Source organism: Tupaia chinensis, unplaced genomic scaffold, assembly GCF_000334495.1.
Source record: "Tupaia chinensis unplaced genomic scaffold, TupChi_1.0 Scaffold000086_1, whole genome shotgun sequence".
NCBI lineage: Eukaryota > Metazoa > Chordata > Mammalia > Scandentia > Tupaiidae > Tupaia > Tupaia belangeri.
Genome location: NW_006159548.1, coordinates 683,279 through 700,566, shown reverse-complemented (window position 1 = coordinate 700,566; position 17,288 = coordinate 683,279). Strand labels below are relative to the sequence as shown.

The 17,288-nt window shown below is 35.6% G+C and overlaps 1 protein-coding gene and 1 long non-coding RNA gene across 3 annotated transcripts in view; one reads left to right on the top strand and one right to left on the bottom strand.

Moving 5' to 3' along the window:
- AMBN (ameloblastin) overlaps nucleotides 1-13,223 on the bottom strand; it is a 14,082-nt gene extending 859 nt beyond the window's left edge. Inside the window, exons 1-10 of one of the 2 annotated variants that reach the window (XM_014585726.1) lie at nucleotides 13,209-13,223; nucleotides 12,211-12,279; nucleotides 10,782-10,832; nucleotides 9,235-9,282; nucleotides 7,520-7,630; nucleotides 5,641-5,877; nucleotides 4,689-4,727; nucleotides 4,370-4,429; nucleotides 4,217-4,261; nucleotides 3,548-3,592 (exon numbers count right to left, since the gene is read on the bottom strand). In XM_014585726.1, the coding sequence (XP_014441212.1) occupies nucleotides 3,548-3,592; nucleotides 4,217-4,261; nucleotides 4,370-4,429; nucleotides 4,689-4,727; nucleotides 5,641-5,877; nucleotides 7,520-7,630; nucleotides 9,235-9,282; nucleotides 10,782-10,832; nucleotides 12,211-12,279; nucleotides 13,209-13,223 (720 nt within the window). The remainder of the gene's footprint in view (nucleotides 1-3,547; nucleotides 3,593-4,216; nucleotides 4,262-4,369; nucleotides 4,430-4,688; nucleotides 4,728-5,640; nucleotides 5,878-7,519; nucleotides 7,631-9,234; nucleotides 9,283-10,781; nucleotides 10,833-12,210; nucleotides 12,280-13,208) is intronic. The other variant, XM_014585727.1, reaches the window with a different exon arrangement.
- LOC102493598 (uncharacterized) overlaps nucleotides 1-17,288 on the top strand; it is an 86,551-nt gene that overhangs the window by 45,881 nt on the left and 23,382 nt on the right. The window lies entirely within an intron of this gene.

The window sequence follows — 17,288 nt, the reverse complement described above, 5'->3', positions numbered from 1 at the left end:
TTCGTGGTGCCTGGCTGGAAAGGTGGTAATGGAGCAGTGGAACAGCAGGGCAGAGGCAAGACTTGAGGCAAAAGTTAGTATGAATTTGAAGAAAAACAAAAGCAATTGAAATGGATAATATCATCATAAAACAGGGAAACACTAAAATGATATATAACTGCATTTGAGAGGGATGTGTTGGAGGATCTTTTGACAGCATTTCTCAGTATTTCTCTAATCAGTGAAGTCTTGTGTAAGAACACACACACACACGCATGTTTCACAAAAATCTTTTTGAGAGGGGGACTAAAGTATTTTCTTCCTGTCAACAAAGCTGACTATTACTTCTTTTTCTACTTTTGTTGCTGAAAATATTGGGATTATTTGCTGTAATTGAGTAGGGCCATGTGACTTAACTCTTGCCTCCCATTTTATGGTGGTTGTTATATTTGTTGTGTGTTTTTCATAAGCTACTGCAAAATCCTTTGGGAATGAGGCAGAATGTAAACAATATTATAAGATGGTAGTTAACACTTAACTTGAATTTTGAGTTGTCAGCCAGTTTCACTGGTGTTTTATAGAAATGGTACTTGTTCCTTCCACCTTCTCCTGGCTCTTTACTTTCTAAGTCTCAACTTTCATATAGTCTCCTCCAGGGATGGCATTATGAATCCCTGGGTTGGGCTAATTACCACTCTTCTCTTTCTCTCTCTCTCTAATAAAAAGGTTATTACCATTATCCAGTGATTTTGACATTATCTCCCTGCGCCTACATTTCTCATTCATTTAAGAACAGGAATCTGAACCATACTTTCCTTGTTTATAGTATCTTCGTATGTTTCTGACACATAGAAGGTACTCAAAAGTGTTGAAATGTGAGTTATCTTTCAGTAATAGCATGCATGTGTATTGCATTGATAATAAATTTGATAGGATCAGTAGTTGATAATGATTTGTTAATTTGGTATGGCTTTTGTTTTGTGCTCTAACAGTTTTAACAGGTAGAAATTTCTGAGTCAAGTTATGTGAGTCTATTGATTTCAAATCTTAAACTTGTAATATGTATGTATAATGATAACAGAATGAGAATATGCTCTGACTTAAATGCACTTTGTAATTATATAGTACACTGCTGGGGTGACCCCAGAGGGTCCCATCCTTTGTCCTGTGGAGCCTTTTGTCAGGCTGGGAATGTCATCCTTAGGCAAAGCTAAGAGCCCTGCGTGGGCACCAGGTACCACTTCTGGAAGCAGTTCTGGGTTTTCCGGATTGGCTGGGGTAGGCTCCCGCATTGGGGAGCCTTGTACACCTCCTTCTCCCTTCTCAGGGCCTTTGGTTGCAGCCACTGGGGAGGCAAATTCCAGAGTAAAGTCCCCGCCCATGGCTGGGTTGTGGGGCATTCCCCCAAGGCTGGGCCTCATGCCGCCAAATCCTGGGAACATGGCTCCATAGGCCATAGGGCCTCCTCTCCCTCCCTGAAACAAAACAAAACAAAACAAAACAAAACAAAAACATTCATCAATGACACCATTTTCACATGCTATTAACTATACATACAATTATACTTGGTCATATTCACTGAGAATCTGTGAAAAACTGATGGAGAACAGGGTGTTGGCTGACAGCTTTGTGTAAGCAGATTTTACAATGAACTGACTGAAATGTAATGGAAAGTACGCCACACCTATCTGGGTGGAGGACAGCCACTTCTGTGTGTGTGTGTGTGTGTGTGTGTGTGTGTGAGAGAGAGAGAGAGAGAGAGAGAGAGAGAGAGAGAGAGAGAGAGAGAAAGAAACGCTTCGTGGTGCCTGGCTGGAAAGGTGGTAATGGAGCAGTGGAACAGCAGGGCAGAGGCAAGACTTGAGGCAAAAGTTAGTATGAATTTGAAGAAAAACAAAAGCAATTGAAATGGATAATATCATCATAAAACAGGGAAACACTAAAATGATATATAACTGCATTTGAGAGGGATGTGTTGGAGGATCTTTTGACAGCATTTCTCAGTATTTCTCTAATCAGTGAAGTCTTGTGTAAGAACACACACACACACGCATGTTTCACAAAAATCTTTTTGAGAGGGGGACTAAAGTATTTTCTTCCTGTCAACAAAGCTGACTATTACTTCTTTTTCTACTTTTGTTGCTGAAAATATTGGGATTATTTGCTGTAATTGAGTAGGGCCATGTGACTTAACTCTTGCCTCCCATTTTATGGTGGTTGTTATATTTGTTGTGTGTTTTTCATAAGCTACTGCAAAATCCTTTGGGAATGAGGCAGAATGTAAACAATATTATAAGATGGTAGTTAACACTTAACTTGAATTTTGAGTTGTCAGCCAGTTTCACTGGTGTTTTATAGAAATGGTACTTGTTCCTTCCACCTTCTCCTGGCTCTTTACTTTCTAAGTCTCAACTTTCATATAGTCTCCTCCAGGGATGGCATTATGAATCCCTGGGTTGGGCTAATTACCACTCTTCTCTTTCTCTCTCTCTCTAATAAAAAGGTTATTACCATTATCCAGTGATTTTGACATTATCTCCCTGCGCCTACATTTCTCATTCATTTAAGAACAGGAATCTGAACCATACTTTCCTTGTTTATAGTATCTTCGTATGTTTCTGACACATAGAAGGTACTCAAAAGTGTTGAAATGTGAGTTATCTTTCAGTAATAGCATGCATGTGTATTGCATTGATAATAAATTTGATAGGATCAGTAGTTGATAATGATTTGTTAATTTGGTATGGCTTTTGTTTTGTGCTCTAACAGTTTTAACAGGTAGAAATTTCTGAGTCAAGTTATGTGAGTCTATTGATTTCAAATCTTAAACTTGTAATATGTATGTATAATGATAACAGAATGAGAATATGCTCTGACTTAAATGCACTTTGTAATTATATAGTACAATTTTAAATTTGGTTACTTTAAAAAAACTTTCCATTTTTAGTTCGGAATTTAGTTCGGAATTGTGATACTGTTGAATTTGCTATTTTGTGGGTTTAAATGTGCTAGGTCCCTAGAAGGAACAGAAACTCTGTATGAACCCCATACCCATATATTTGTTTTGATTTAAAGTGTTTATAGTTCAGTGGTGATGGCCTTTTTGGGGAGTTTCTCATCTGCTCATATATAAGGAATCCAGCAAGATCCTGTGCTCAAAAATAGTCATCACTCAGAAAGGAATTCCTTTATAGGATATCTGATGAAATCTTTAGATACTGCTTCAGAAACAAGGTTTTGATTTTGGAGTGGAAAAATCTGAGCGTCATGCTCTATATTTTGCTGCATTCATGGCCAGTGTCTCCTGAAGTCAATCATCTGTGGCTGTTTTTTCTAGCCATTAATATTTTTTCTTAAAGAATTATTTTTATTTAACTTTATTATTATAGTATTTCCAGTGAGACACACACACACACACACACACACACACACACAAAGAGAGAGAGCAAAACTCCAGGGCCGGGACTCAAACCATGGTCAGCCCTGTGGGAGTTCAGCATCCTTAACCACCACACCTGCTGGCCCCATCTAGCCTTTATTTTAAGAAGAGTTAGAAGATATTACTCACGGCCATTTCTTCTGAACTCATGATGCCTAGTCTGGCAGGGGCATTCTGTTCAAAAAGAAGCATTCCATCAAATTAGAAACCACCTGCCTTCTATTACCTTTTATCAACTCAAGACAAAGTTAAGTTTTTCAGTTTTCCCTTAAATTTTAATATTAATGCTGTGTTCAGAGGCAGTGTAAAGTGGATAGGAGAATAGTTATTGAATAAATGCAGCCAGCTTATGTAATTGAGATCTAAAATTTAAGTACCTTTTAAAAAGTCTTTTCTCCCCTTATTTATGAAGGGGAGAAAATTGTGGCAATGCCACAATCCCCTTCCTTCAGTCCTGCAGCTCATCAGATTCTGGGTGCTCACATGTGTGTGTGGCGTTTCAGCCTCACTGGACTGGGGATTTGAACAATCATTGCCACGTGGAATCTATCTTCTCTTTAGTAGTTTATCATGACTGTGTCATGGAGTTGGTGTGCCTTTTCTTTAATACCATTCTGTGTATATGTGTGCATGTGTATGCGAAGAATTATCCAAACAGGAAGTGTACCTCTTTACTATTTCATTTGCTATTGTAGGCATTCAGAGAATATTTATTTGGAATCTCTATGTGAGGCCTGGATTTTTAAATTTTAGCCATAAATGATAATTAAAAATACTTTTTACAGAGTATGGACTTACCAATTGATTTGCTCCATAAGACATGTAAAACATTCCTGGATAAATCTAAATAAAATACAGTGGTTACCACAAAATACATATTTTTTTCCCCAGGGGAAAAAACTTTTAAGTAAATTGCAAACAAAGAAGTGATTTTAAAAGTAGAAAACTTACTTGAGATTGCTTGTTTTGTGGCATTGGTCCCCGAGATATCAAGCGGGCTATTTGGAATATCTTCAAGTAGCAGAAAAAATAGAATAAGTAATTCACATTTGCTATAGCACAGGCAAATCCAATCATTTCTAACTTACATGAAACATATTTTCAGGAGGATTAGCATGAAACATAAGTATTTAATATTTAAGAAAACAAAGAAACCCTATTATATTTTATATTCATGAGTAAATGGGACAGTTTAAAAGTCTCACCCTTCTTTTTTGAAGTATAGAGGTATTTTTCCCAAAGAAGGTGTATTCTTGGGATCTGTACTTACTGTTGGCCCAGGTGGAACAGCAAATTCCAGTCTTGGTAGCTATGTAGCAGATAAATATTAAAATTACTAGTAAAAATAGATGAAGTGAACTGATCACATGCTTATTTTATTTATAATTATGTAAAATAATATAAAATGAGTTTAACTATTTTACTTTCTTTCAGTCTTTTGGAGGGTATGACCTAAGAGTTTACTATTATCTTTGACTAGCATGACTCAGTTGTACTGGCAGGGAGGGGAGGCATGTCTGTTGTAGGTTTGCTATTTTCAGAGTTTGAATACTGGCTCTGTCACTTAGTTTTGTGTAATCCTGGACAACCTTTTGTAACCCCCCAAAGTCTGTCTTATTCTCTTTAAAAAGAATTACAATAACTATTGATGATAAATAACTCTTGATAATAACAAATGATAATAACTATTGAATGATAATAACTATTTCTATAGGATTGTAGTCAGGATGATATGATATGAATGTTAAAAGCCCACAACATACAAGTTAAGTGGTACTTTCCTTTACTGTCCATTGCTCTTTTCTCTACATTATTGCAAGGTACTTTTAGCATGGTTGTTATTTCTGTCAGAGAAAGAATGCAGAATCCTACTTCTCTTGCTGAGGGATTAGCCACTAGTATTTCCAACACTGAAAAGACTGAAGATACAATAGGAAGCCTAGATTTCTCTGGGCTGGGCTGTTTTTTCTAGAAGCTTTCATCTTTCACAATCAAGGAACCAACTTTTACAGGAATAGAATCTTTCAAAGTCCATGCCCCACCTCTGATGGCAAAGGACAGGAATGGATATTTATGTTTTACCCAGAAAATAAGTCCCAGATATGAAAGAATGATTAAGAACATATTTGTATTTCCAGGCATTATTTAAATGTTCCCTGCAAATTGGTTTCTTTCATTAGATTACTGAGTGATATTGATCTGCCTTCAGGGAAAGGAAGTACCTCAGGCTTTGGTGGCTTATCGGCTGGTGCCACCTGCTGCTGAAGGGCTGGCAATTCTGCTTGCTTCAATGGCAGCTCTTCCAGGCGAATTGGCGGCTGAAGGCCTCCCTTCTGTGCTGTGGCCTGGATGGCCGTTGCAGCAGTGGGCTGGAGGAAAGGTTTCAGTCCTGGCTGTTGAGGCTGTAGGGATGGCTGTGATGGGAGAGGTGGGGGATGTACAGGCAAAGAATATTCATACTGCAGAGAAATTTGAAAAGAGTGTCAGGAAGGGATGGCTCATTGAACTGGTCTGCCTAGAATGTCTACAGCAAAAGGGCTTGAAAGGGAGGCTAGGGGACTGATCGTGAAGCTGTGTTTACATAGAAAGCACTGATTTACTTAGTGTTATTTGGAGTGGTCTTATATTTGCTTCCCTCTTCTGTAATATCTCCTTTGAGGCTATTGCTGTCATGAAGATGGGAGGCTACCTGAACTTACTGGTAAAATGAGTCATTTCTTCTTCTGACTGTATGTTTCTATTTTAAAAGTCTTTCATTGGATTATAGGTATTTGCTGTAAACCTTTGTCTCTCAATTAACTGAGAGAGAATACTATTTACTTTATTTTCTCTATAACCCTAATTATAGCTTCTAACAGGTACTTGACACATGGTGGGTACTTAATATATTTTTGAGTTAGTGGAAGGATAAAGGTAAATAATACCAACCAAATCTTTGTATCATGTAGTCTTTTAGAAACAATCAATTGAAGAAACATTCACCGTTAACATTATTTATGTTCTACTAACCATGGCCAGGTGGGTAACATTACTGTTGTGGAAGGTCATCTAAACTTAAAAAGCCTGCTAAAACCACCATGTCTTGTGGTTTTTAGAGATTCCTTGTGGTGAATGGTTCCTGTTGCCTGTAGGTAGGTTGCAAACTCCTCAAACTGGCTCCTATTACTGTGGAGGCCTCACAGTAATTTGGCTCAGCTTTGCCTCTTCAACTATCACCCTATTTCTCTCCTGTGGCATCCATCACTTATACCTCACAATTTAGCACCTTGAAATATGTTGTTGTCTTATCTCTCATTTGGGTTTGAAGTTTCCTGAGCCTTGGGGTATTCTTAAATATTTTCACTTTCACTCTTAAACCACAATTTATTTAAAAAGATTATTTATTTGATGAAAGAGAGGGAGGGAGGGAGAGAGAGAGACAGACAGACAGACAGACAGGCACAAATAACAGGATTTTGACATGTTGTGATCTCCTCCCCCAGACTTCTAACATACAGAATCATAGGTGTGAGTGGGTGCACCTGGTGTGTTTTAGTCTACCTGGGATTGAACACCACCTTCATGACTGCCCCCATTGGCCATGTGGCTCCTTCATTGCAGATTGACACCATTTGGCTGAGCTCAAAACTACAATTTAGTTATGATTTATTAGGCAGTTAATAAATAATGGTTAAAGATTAATGTATTTATTATTTTCTGTAGGCTTTATAGTGTTTTAATGGCATCATTTCAAATAAACCTTTGTGTAATTATTAAAGGAATTTTTGATTAAAATAAAAATATCCAAGAGATAGCTAGCTTCCATTTTTTGAGGATTGTTTATTGTTATTGTTAATACCTTTGGCATAGGTCTCTTGCATTTTGGAGGCCATATCTTATTATCTGAAATAAATATGCAAATGGTTTGAATATTTGGATCATCTTATTTAAAAATTTCCCAAGTACTAAAAACAATCATATGTTTTGATTTATTTGGTATTTGGGTATTTGTTTGTAAATTGTTAGTACTCATCTATTGCTAGTAGATCACAACTTATAGAAAGCAATTAGGTAAAGATTTTAAAACCTGAAATTTCAAATACATTGATGCAATTAACTTACCTGCTGAGTTTCATGTTCTCTTGGTCTCATCCATGGGAAAGAGGAATGTGGAGGAAGGAGGCCTTGCATCCACAAAGAATTAAATGATTTCCCAAAGCCATATCTAGAATACTAAAGATAGGGAAGACAAAAAGATGCTTATATTTTATTTTAGTTTTTAAAATAAAGTAATTTTGCCAGAGCACATGTGCACTTCTGGGGTGGCTGGATAGAAAGCACCTCCATATGGAGGACGGTCACGTGACAATCCCTTCTCCTCCATTTCTTCCTTCTTTTAAGATTTTTGTGCACACATAGACATATACCTGGTGTGTTTTTCAAGCTACCAGGTCCAGAACTCAAACAGCACAGTTGGCCATATAGGATCCAGCCACCCTAACCATCACGCTACTAACTGGCCTACATATGTATGTATGAATATATAGATATATTTTAAAATTTTATTTTTATTATTGAAACATTCTTATTTTTTTAAGCATTCAATCACTATAATCATTTAACTTGTAAAGAGAATTTACCCAACATGAAATATATCTCAGACAGTCTAGATGAGAATACTGTACATTTATCAGCAATAGATAATAAACCATTTCTGTGTCCCACAAATGTGTTGCCTCTTTACTTTTTTCTCCCTGATTTCCTTCCTGATACTATTCCCTTTTCCCACCCTCCTTCCACACTGTTTCCTCCATCCATAACTATTTTCAATGCTTTTGTGCCCTTCATTCTTTCAGTCTTTACCATAGAATATGGGCAGTCAGTATATATTTAGTGCAGACATACATTATCTTTCTTTCATAGCCTTGTTTCACTTAGCAATAAATCTTACATATTTGACCACTGTCTATCAAATGCCAGGGTTTTGTGGTTGTTTCTTTTTTTATGACTGAATAGTATTCCATAGAGTATATGTGCCACACTTTTCCAATCCATTTATTTGTTTGTGGACATTTGGGTTGGTTCCATGTTTTACCAGTCATGAATAATGCTGCAATAAGCATTGATGTGCAATCACTTTTCCAGCTGAGCATTCTCTTGTCCTTTGAGTAGATATCCACTTATATTTTAATATCACATTAAACTTGGTTTCAAATTTAAAAAAAATGTGTAAAGAGCAAAAGTATAAGCAATGTTAGTTAATTTAAAATTGATAGGTAAATTTTCCTTTCCAGTCGACTTAAAGTCCAATTTGAACCAGACTGTAATATCCCCATAAACTTGTTTGAAATTAAGCCTTTTAAGCACTTGTGTTTTGGGCCACAAAGTAAAATTGATAATGTTAGAAAAGTTAATTATTTATGTAAATAAAACTCAGTATTGTTTTTATACCCTTCCCCATCCCAGTCATCTCGTGTTATTTTGTTTTAGAATATCTCAATTACTTATTTGTTCTTCCAGGATGTTGGATATTGTCTATTCATATGATAGTCCTCCCCCCTACCTCCTCCCCCACAGTCTCATATTACAGTTCTCTTGTCACAACCTCCCAATTAGCAAGGATTACAAGCACAAACAACAGCACCTAGAATGTTCATGCTGGCCCAGGAACTGAGCCTGGGCCTCCCATATAGCTTCCAGCCTTCCAAATTGTGTTGCTATCTGCATGCCACTACAGTTGGGCCCACACACACATTTTATGAATTACAGTGTTGCTACTAATATTACTACCACCACTATCATTAATACATATAATAAAAATATTTTAAACTGATTACCTGAGAAAGTGTGTTTAATCCCTGCAAACTCCCTAACTGCCTCATTGTCTGTTGAGAAAAAAAAATTGGTTAGTTTTGATCACATATGTTCCTTTTAGCATAACTAATTTCTCATGACACATGAAATTATCAGTAAAAGGTTTGGGGTAGGTCAATTTAAATAAAACAAAAGTAGCCATATATTACTGAAAGACAGAGAAATGTTCAATGTGGTTCTATCATTGTTGTTACTATTGTGATTAAAATAGCAAGTTTGCTTTTATCATTAATTAAAAGAGAAGAAAATATCATTTAAGTGTGGGATCACATTGAAACTTGAGAAAATTATTTATTTAACTAAAATATAAATAGAATTGTGAGTACATTGCTTTGTTGACTCTTCCTCCCCTTATTTAACTTACTTTGTTCTTTGCAAATTCAGCCCAAAGAGGGATTTTAAAAAACTGACAAAAAACTCCAAAACAACTCTCACCTCCTTCCTAAATAAAAAAAGTCCTTAAAATAATAAATATTTAAAAAATTGGAAAAAATAGTAAGCATCTGGATTGTCAATAATGCAACCATTTCAACAGAAAGTCAATTTCATATTTTAATGGGAAGAGACTTAGAGTGTTTTACATTCTATGTGAAACATCTAGCCCATACAGGTGTTATATTTATTGCACTCAGATTGTCGTGATACAGAAAATTTTGCAAGGACTTGTGAAAAACTTGTAATCTCATAAATATCTTTCTATTTATAGCTGCCAATTTTTCATTAATGTGATCAAAAACTTGTATTTTGCTTAAGTACTTTTCTTCATAGGACTTTTATCATATAAGATACTATAAGGAGCAAGACTAAATATAAACCATTCCTAGTTATAGAGAAATGTGTTTTAATTAGTGTGGTAATTATATTAGTATAGTACAGTATGTTCCCCCTTATCTGAGGTTGAGCTTTCTGCAGGTTTGGTTACTCACAGTCATCCATGGTCTGAAACTATTAAGTGGAAAATTCCAGAAAGGAACAAATAATAAGTTTCAAATTAGGTGCCATTCTGAGTTTAATGATGAAATCCTGCACTAAACAGTTCCATCCCAAATGGGAATCATCTTTTTGTTCAGACTACCCACACTGTATGTGCTACTTGCTGCAAAGGTCACTTAGACGATGTCTTGGTTATCAATGGAAGAAACATCCTATATATAGAGTTCTTGTACTGTCTGTGGTTCTAGGTATCCACTTGACATCTTGAAACATTCACCATGGATAAGGAGAGGACTACTATAATCAATGTGTAATATGTACTTAATGCATTTTAGGTATTAATGGTATTGGTTTGATTTGCATATGGATGATGATCTAAAGCTTAAAACACCCAAGTTTTAAATTATAGTAGAATTATAAGATGGAGCTCTAATAAATGTTAACTTCAGAATTGCTCAGGTTAACAGCCACATAGATTTCTGACTAGGAACACTGAGAAACAGTCTGTCATATTTCTTTCTTCTCAGGAACATATCAATGTAAAGATTATGTATGTAAACACTCAAATAAAACATACCTCCAGGCTCAAACTAGCCATGCCTGGTGTCCCAGGTTGCTGAGGAAACATCTAAATGGAAATAAGAATAGTTTTGAGTTCTCTTTGGTGGAAAAATTTTAAAGTGCACATGAGGAATAAAGTCATTCCTGTATGTAAGGGTCGAGAGCCCCCATATTGGCTTATTATCCAGATGACTTGAGCTTCTGTGAAGAATTTAAGTTATCTGTGAAAATTAACATATAATAGTATTTAATAATTTCGGTCATCTATCCATTCTCTACATCTTAATGCTATGTTCTCTAAAAGCAACGTTTGATGTAGTTTAAAGTTGCACCAATAAGTGAAATAAAACAACAAAATAGAAAACTAACAGTGTTTTATATTCTTAAAAAGTTATCACATATAAAAAAAACAGGACAAATAAGAGATTAATTTTTGTGTGCTTTTAAGAAACATACCTACTTTTTGGTTTATAGAATGTGGTATGGAATGTCATCCAGAAAAATCATGTGTAAACCTAACTTGCCTCTCATTCAAAGGCCAACAGCAAATCTTGCATTGCCTTTAGTGAAAGATTATTTTATGTACAAACATATTGGTCTATATTTATATTTTTAGATCAGATCAAAGATATTTTTCCTTAAGCAAAAACCATTCTAGCACTAAGGACTATTATACTTAATATCTTCATAATAATAGAATCACATTTAGTTGACTGAAAGGGTTCTGGGCCTGGTGGATTTTATATGTATGAGAATATTTCAGTATATGATAGAGTAGATTAGGTGTGGGACAGTAACATACATTTAGCCCCATTGTCATAAAATGTTTTGATTTAAGAAAATTCATATCTTGGTCACACATTTTCACCTCTACAAAGTAAATTTGTTAGTTTATTACTAGCTTCAAGTAGAAATACCTAGCTCAGTTTTATAATCATAGTAATTTAGCAAATATTATCCTTTTTAAGATAAAATATGCTTCACCTTTACAGAGAAATTCTCTCTTTCCATTTCAATTTTATAGTGATAGCTAAGGACTGATAATAAAATTGTGCTATGGCATTGTAGAGAGTCACCCAAGTCTTTTAACTCTGAATAAGGAGAATAAGACTTAGAAGTTGTCTTTGGAGTATCTCTTTGAATAGAAAAAAATTATGTTTGATTTACTGCTTTTTGGATGGTAAGGCTGACATCTAGGAAATTATGATTTATTTATTATTTTGGACAAAATCTTGCTCTTCCAAGATCTCCTTCCTCAGCTTTTTGAGTAGCTGGGACAAGTGTAGGCTATGTCCTGCTTGGCTTTTGATTTAATAGGATCTATACTACTAGATTAAGTCAAGTGAGCCCACACATGAGCTCTCAGCCAATGTCCCTCTGTAGTGTTGTTTGGTATCCAACAATTGGTAGCTTCTTCTAGGATACATTCGAGAAGATCGACTTACCGGTACTGCAAAACACATTTCCAGGAGGCACAGGATCAGTATCAGGTCCTTCATTTTGCAAAGTGGAATCTAAAGCATAAATGGATTGAAGAATTAAACAAATTCTGAATGGTTAATGACTATTTAAAAAAATGAGCCTAAGGTTTTGCTCTTCTAAAACATCTAGATTAAAATGAAAAACTAAATGTTGTTAAGGAAGTGATTTGTACTTTGTAGTGTTGAGAATGAATTGAGAAGCCATTAAAAATATCAAAACAAAACTAACTAAATAAATGTTAAGCAGTTTTTAAAAAAATGACGCTATAACATAAATAAATATGTAGGAACAACTCCATGGATAATCTTTAAATGTGCTTTATTTTGTAAAGTAAATTATAACTTAAAAATCCCTTCCAGTAAATAACATATTGATCTATCAACTAGTCACAGAAGTTTATACTTTGCTTATGTTCTGAAACAAATTTTGAAATGCATTTGAAATGTAATACAATTAACAATAATTTTACAACAAACCTTTATTTGTAGCTATATGGGATATATCACTTGATGTTTATCTTCATAACCATGCCAAAACTTATCTTTTTCAAACAAGAGTAAATTGAATATTTTAATTTCCTTTGATATTAGTGGGAAATATATCTCAAAATTTAGTTTTCTGAAATGATTTTCCTTTTTAAATTTATTCTGTAAAGTTCAAAAGTCTCTCACATGAATAGAGATTTGACTAGCCAAGAGATTTGCTTGTTTTTAAATACTTTTATAATTTAGGCATTGTCACTAATAATTAGAAATAGTAAAAAAAAATCTAAACATAGTCTCCTTTTGCTTAGACAGATGGATATTAGGTATGTCTGTTCTGGATCATGCTAACAGATCACACTAAGCTATTATTCAATGTCTGGTGACAAATGAAGATAAATCTTCTTTCTAAAAGCTTCCTGGATACAGGAGAAAAGAACTTATAGGAAACACATGGAAATCATAAAATCACATTTTACCTTAGATGCTGACATGCACTGTGCTCTCAGGGCCTGGTGATGCCAACCAAGATAGTTCTAAGAAAAGAAGATTTAAAAAAAGATGATTTAAAAATTTTCAGAAGTGTGCCTGGAACTAGTTCTGTACTTCTTACTCAGAGAAGATCAGAAACCTTTATTTAAAGTGCCAATCCACCAATCAAAGTGAAGCAAAATGGGGGGAAAAAAATCTCTACTCCTGCAATTATTCTACACCCTTTTATTACATGCAAGAACTTTGGCCCAATATGATGTTATTATTTTTAATTGTAACTCAGCCCCTGTATTTATTCAGGGAACTCGATTGCAGGGAAGACAGGGAAGGAATAATGAACATGGGCTCTTAGGACAATCATTTTGGTGAGCTGGGGAAAACATGTAGAATAGGTGCAAAACAAGCCATTATTTGCTTTGTGCAGGTTTTTATCTGCAGATAAAGCTAGTGACCTAATGCCATCATTCTCAAAATCTTCACCCTCATGATTGTTGTGGTAAGAACTCCTCTCATTCCACTCACTCCCCTCTCAAGCCACAACATAGTCTAGAAGGAAATACTGAAATGTTTTCCTGGACTTGAAAAAGAAGATGAAAATATTGGATGGACAATGTGTGTATTGGGATTTTTTTCCGCTCAGTTTTTCCCAAATGTTTTCATATTTGAAGATAATTGATTAGAGATAGCCAAAGCTTTTGTAAGAAATTTTGATTGGATGCTTTGCAGTAATCACTTTGGGTAAATCTTTGATGTGTGCTTTTTGTGTGGAGAGGGATGTAAATAAAAATATTCTCCATGACCCAGCAAATCAATGGACACACCTTTTAGTTCACTCTCTTGATAGACTAATTTCCAGGTTTTAGTTTTAAGCTGGTCAGACAGCTATAGTGGGTCCCTTGAAATGTTAACATCAACATCATGGTTTCTCCATGAACAAATAAGAAGGTCTTGATTGTGCATTGAATGTAGGCTTTGCTATTCCTCTGCCCCTCTGTGTCTTTCCAAAGTTGTGGTTTAGAAACAGTAGGGATAAGCATTTAAGATTAGTTTCTAAAGAAGGGATGAGTCAGTACAGTTTTTAGGGAAGTAGGGATCTTGCCAATTACAAGGAACATTGAGGAAGCTGGTATTTTGGAAGAAAAAGATCTTCATACTCAAGTGGAAGCCTAACAGTTTCAGATAATGTTATCTAAGAAGGTGCTTCTGGAAAAACTCCATTTCCCACTGATAACAGAATTTTCTTTAAGATGCAAAAAAATGAAGAATGTGAATGTGTTTTGAAAATGGCAACATGTTATTGAGATGATATGTATTATTTTTTGTGAATTTTATGCTCCCACCTGATCCCAAACACGTATCTTCTAGATCTGGTGCTAGATCAAATCCCTTAATCTCTTTGAGTCCATTTCTTCTTCTGTAATATAAGAATGATAATTTATTACCACAGACCTGTCTTGAAGATTTGCTGAGATGAAGATGTAGCATCTGCCACACTTTGACTGCTCAATAAATTTTTTTTTTTTTTTTTAATGTGAGAGAAACTACGTGAACTATGAGGGCACAGGAAGCTGTGTGTGTGTGTGTGTGTGTGTGTTGTGTTGAAGGTGGAGGAAATCTGGCAGTTAAGTCTATGCTCTTTAATTTTTTTTTATTTTTAATTTTATTCTTTTTTTTGGAGAGGTTTTTGCTATAGGGCAGGTGCACTCGCCAGAAAGACAGATAGAGACAGAGAGACAGAAAGCGAGAAATCACCCCCCCCAGGGGGGATGGCCACGCCACAGTCTCTTCTCCTCTATTCTCCTCTCAGGATCCTGGGCATGCACGCACACCTGCCTGGCGTGAGTTTAAGCCACCGGGTCTGGGACTCAAACTGCGGTTGACTACATGGGAGTTCAGCAACATAGCCATTATGGTAACTGCTGGTCCCAAGTCTTTAAGCAAGGCTTTAAGCAAGATAAAGGAGGGACCTGATGGAAGGTGTTACTTCTGTGAGAATGTTGTGCTGAATCTGTGGGACTGAGCTTTCTAGGGCTACTAAATGGGGATTGGTGTGTGTGTGTGTGTGTGTGTGTGTGTGTGTGTGCACGTGCACATGCATGTGTCTTTTCCAGTTTATAAGTATGATCATAACATGCCAATAATGATGTTTTTGTGGAATTCTTATGTTTTGCTTTGCTCTTAAGCCAAATATCCAATATATCATAGGGGCTATTGCTTCTTTTTTCACTGCCATACTCAACCCTGGATCATTGTCTTCCAGATATTTATTTGATAGTTTCTTTCTCCTCCAACATTTTGTATACTAACACCAAACTTTATCTTCCTAAAATATTGATTTTGGCATTTCACTGTCCCATTTGAAAACTTTTTAAGGAATACTAAGGCAATCATATAAAGCTCACTTTGTAACTAGATAATCAATTTAACTTTGAACTCATGTTTCCAGTCTTAATTCTCTCTTTATGTGAGACATATAGTATATTGATATAGTAATAATGATTGTTGCTGTCAGTTGGAGTTCGTTTCATTTTTGCATCTAGTAAAACTTTTTTTTATCTTATGTGATGCATGTTACAGGAAAAGTTAATAAACATAATCCTAATACAACCTATGAAAATGTTTTAATTATTAAGAAATCCAGAAATTAGGGAACCAGCAGTTAGCGTAATGGCTATGTCGCTGGACTCCCATGTAGTCGATCGCGGTTCGCGTCCCGGACCCGGTGGCTTGGAACTCACGCCGGGCGCGTGTGCGTGCGTGCCCAGGATCCCGAGAGGAGAATGGAGGAGAAGGGATTGCGGTGTGGCCATCCCCCTGGGGGGTGATTTCTCGCTTTCTGTCTCTATGTCTCTCTCTGTCTGTCTGGCGAGTGCACGTGCCCTATAGCGAAAATCTCTCCAAAAAAAAAAAAAAAGAAATCCAGAAATTAGTATGAGTGTATGAATGAGTTTATAATAATGATTATACATGTTAAGGAAATGACTAAAGCTGATGGAAACCATGTTCTATTCATCAAGATTATACCCATACAAGAAACAACAAGAGCACAATAAAAAAAATTAACAAAATGCTAATGTCCAGAATATGGCCAAAAAAAACCCAAAAAACAAAACCTCCCCAAAACTCAGAGTGACTGAAGATCTGAAACACATGAAATAACATGCCTCAGAAAACATTAAAAAAAAAAAAACGTAGAGAAAGAAGATCCAGTTTAGATGTTAACATAGAGGCTGAAAATAGTTATTAAAATTCCCTCTGTGTTGCTCACTGATCATAGGACATTAGGTGGCTGTCTAGTATGTAGCAAATGTTCATTGATATGGGTTATTAGTCTTGTTGATAAAAGAAATATGTATGCTGAAAATCTGCTTCTTAATAGACTCTTTTTTAGGTTTGTTGAGGCATTAGATGTACAAAAAAGTGCACACATTTACTGTATTTTAATGTATACCTCTTGATGAGCTTGTATATAGACATACACCTATGATAACATCACCAAAACCAAGGTACCAAACATATCAATCACCTCCAGAAATTTCCTTGTGTTTGTGTGTGTGTGCGCAAGAACATTAACCTGAGATCTATTCCCAATGTATTTCCAAGTACATAATATACTATGATAACTGTAGCCACTATGGTGTATAGTAGACCTCTATAGGCACTATGTTGTATAGTAGACCTCTAGAGCTTGTTCATCTTGGGTATGGCAGGTGGCATGGTAACTGAGGCGCTGGAGTCCCACCTGGCTGACTGTGGTTTGAGCCAACCTAGTGGCTTGCTTTCTCACTTGCCCTTTCTCTCTCTCTCTGATTTAATTAAAAAATAATAATAACAAATAAAATTAATAATTCTTTAAAAAGAAAAAGTACTTGTTCATCTTACATAATAGAAATTTTATACTCATTGAAAAATAATTCCCTATTTCTCCCTTTCCCCAGCCCTTGGCAACCATGATTCTGCTTTTTGCTTCTGTGAGTTTGACTCATATAAGTGGAATCATGCAGTATTTGTCCTTTTGTGACTGACTTATTTCACTTTATATGGCGTCCTCCAGGTTCATTTATGTT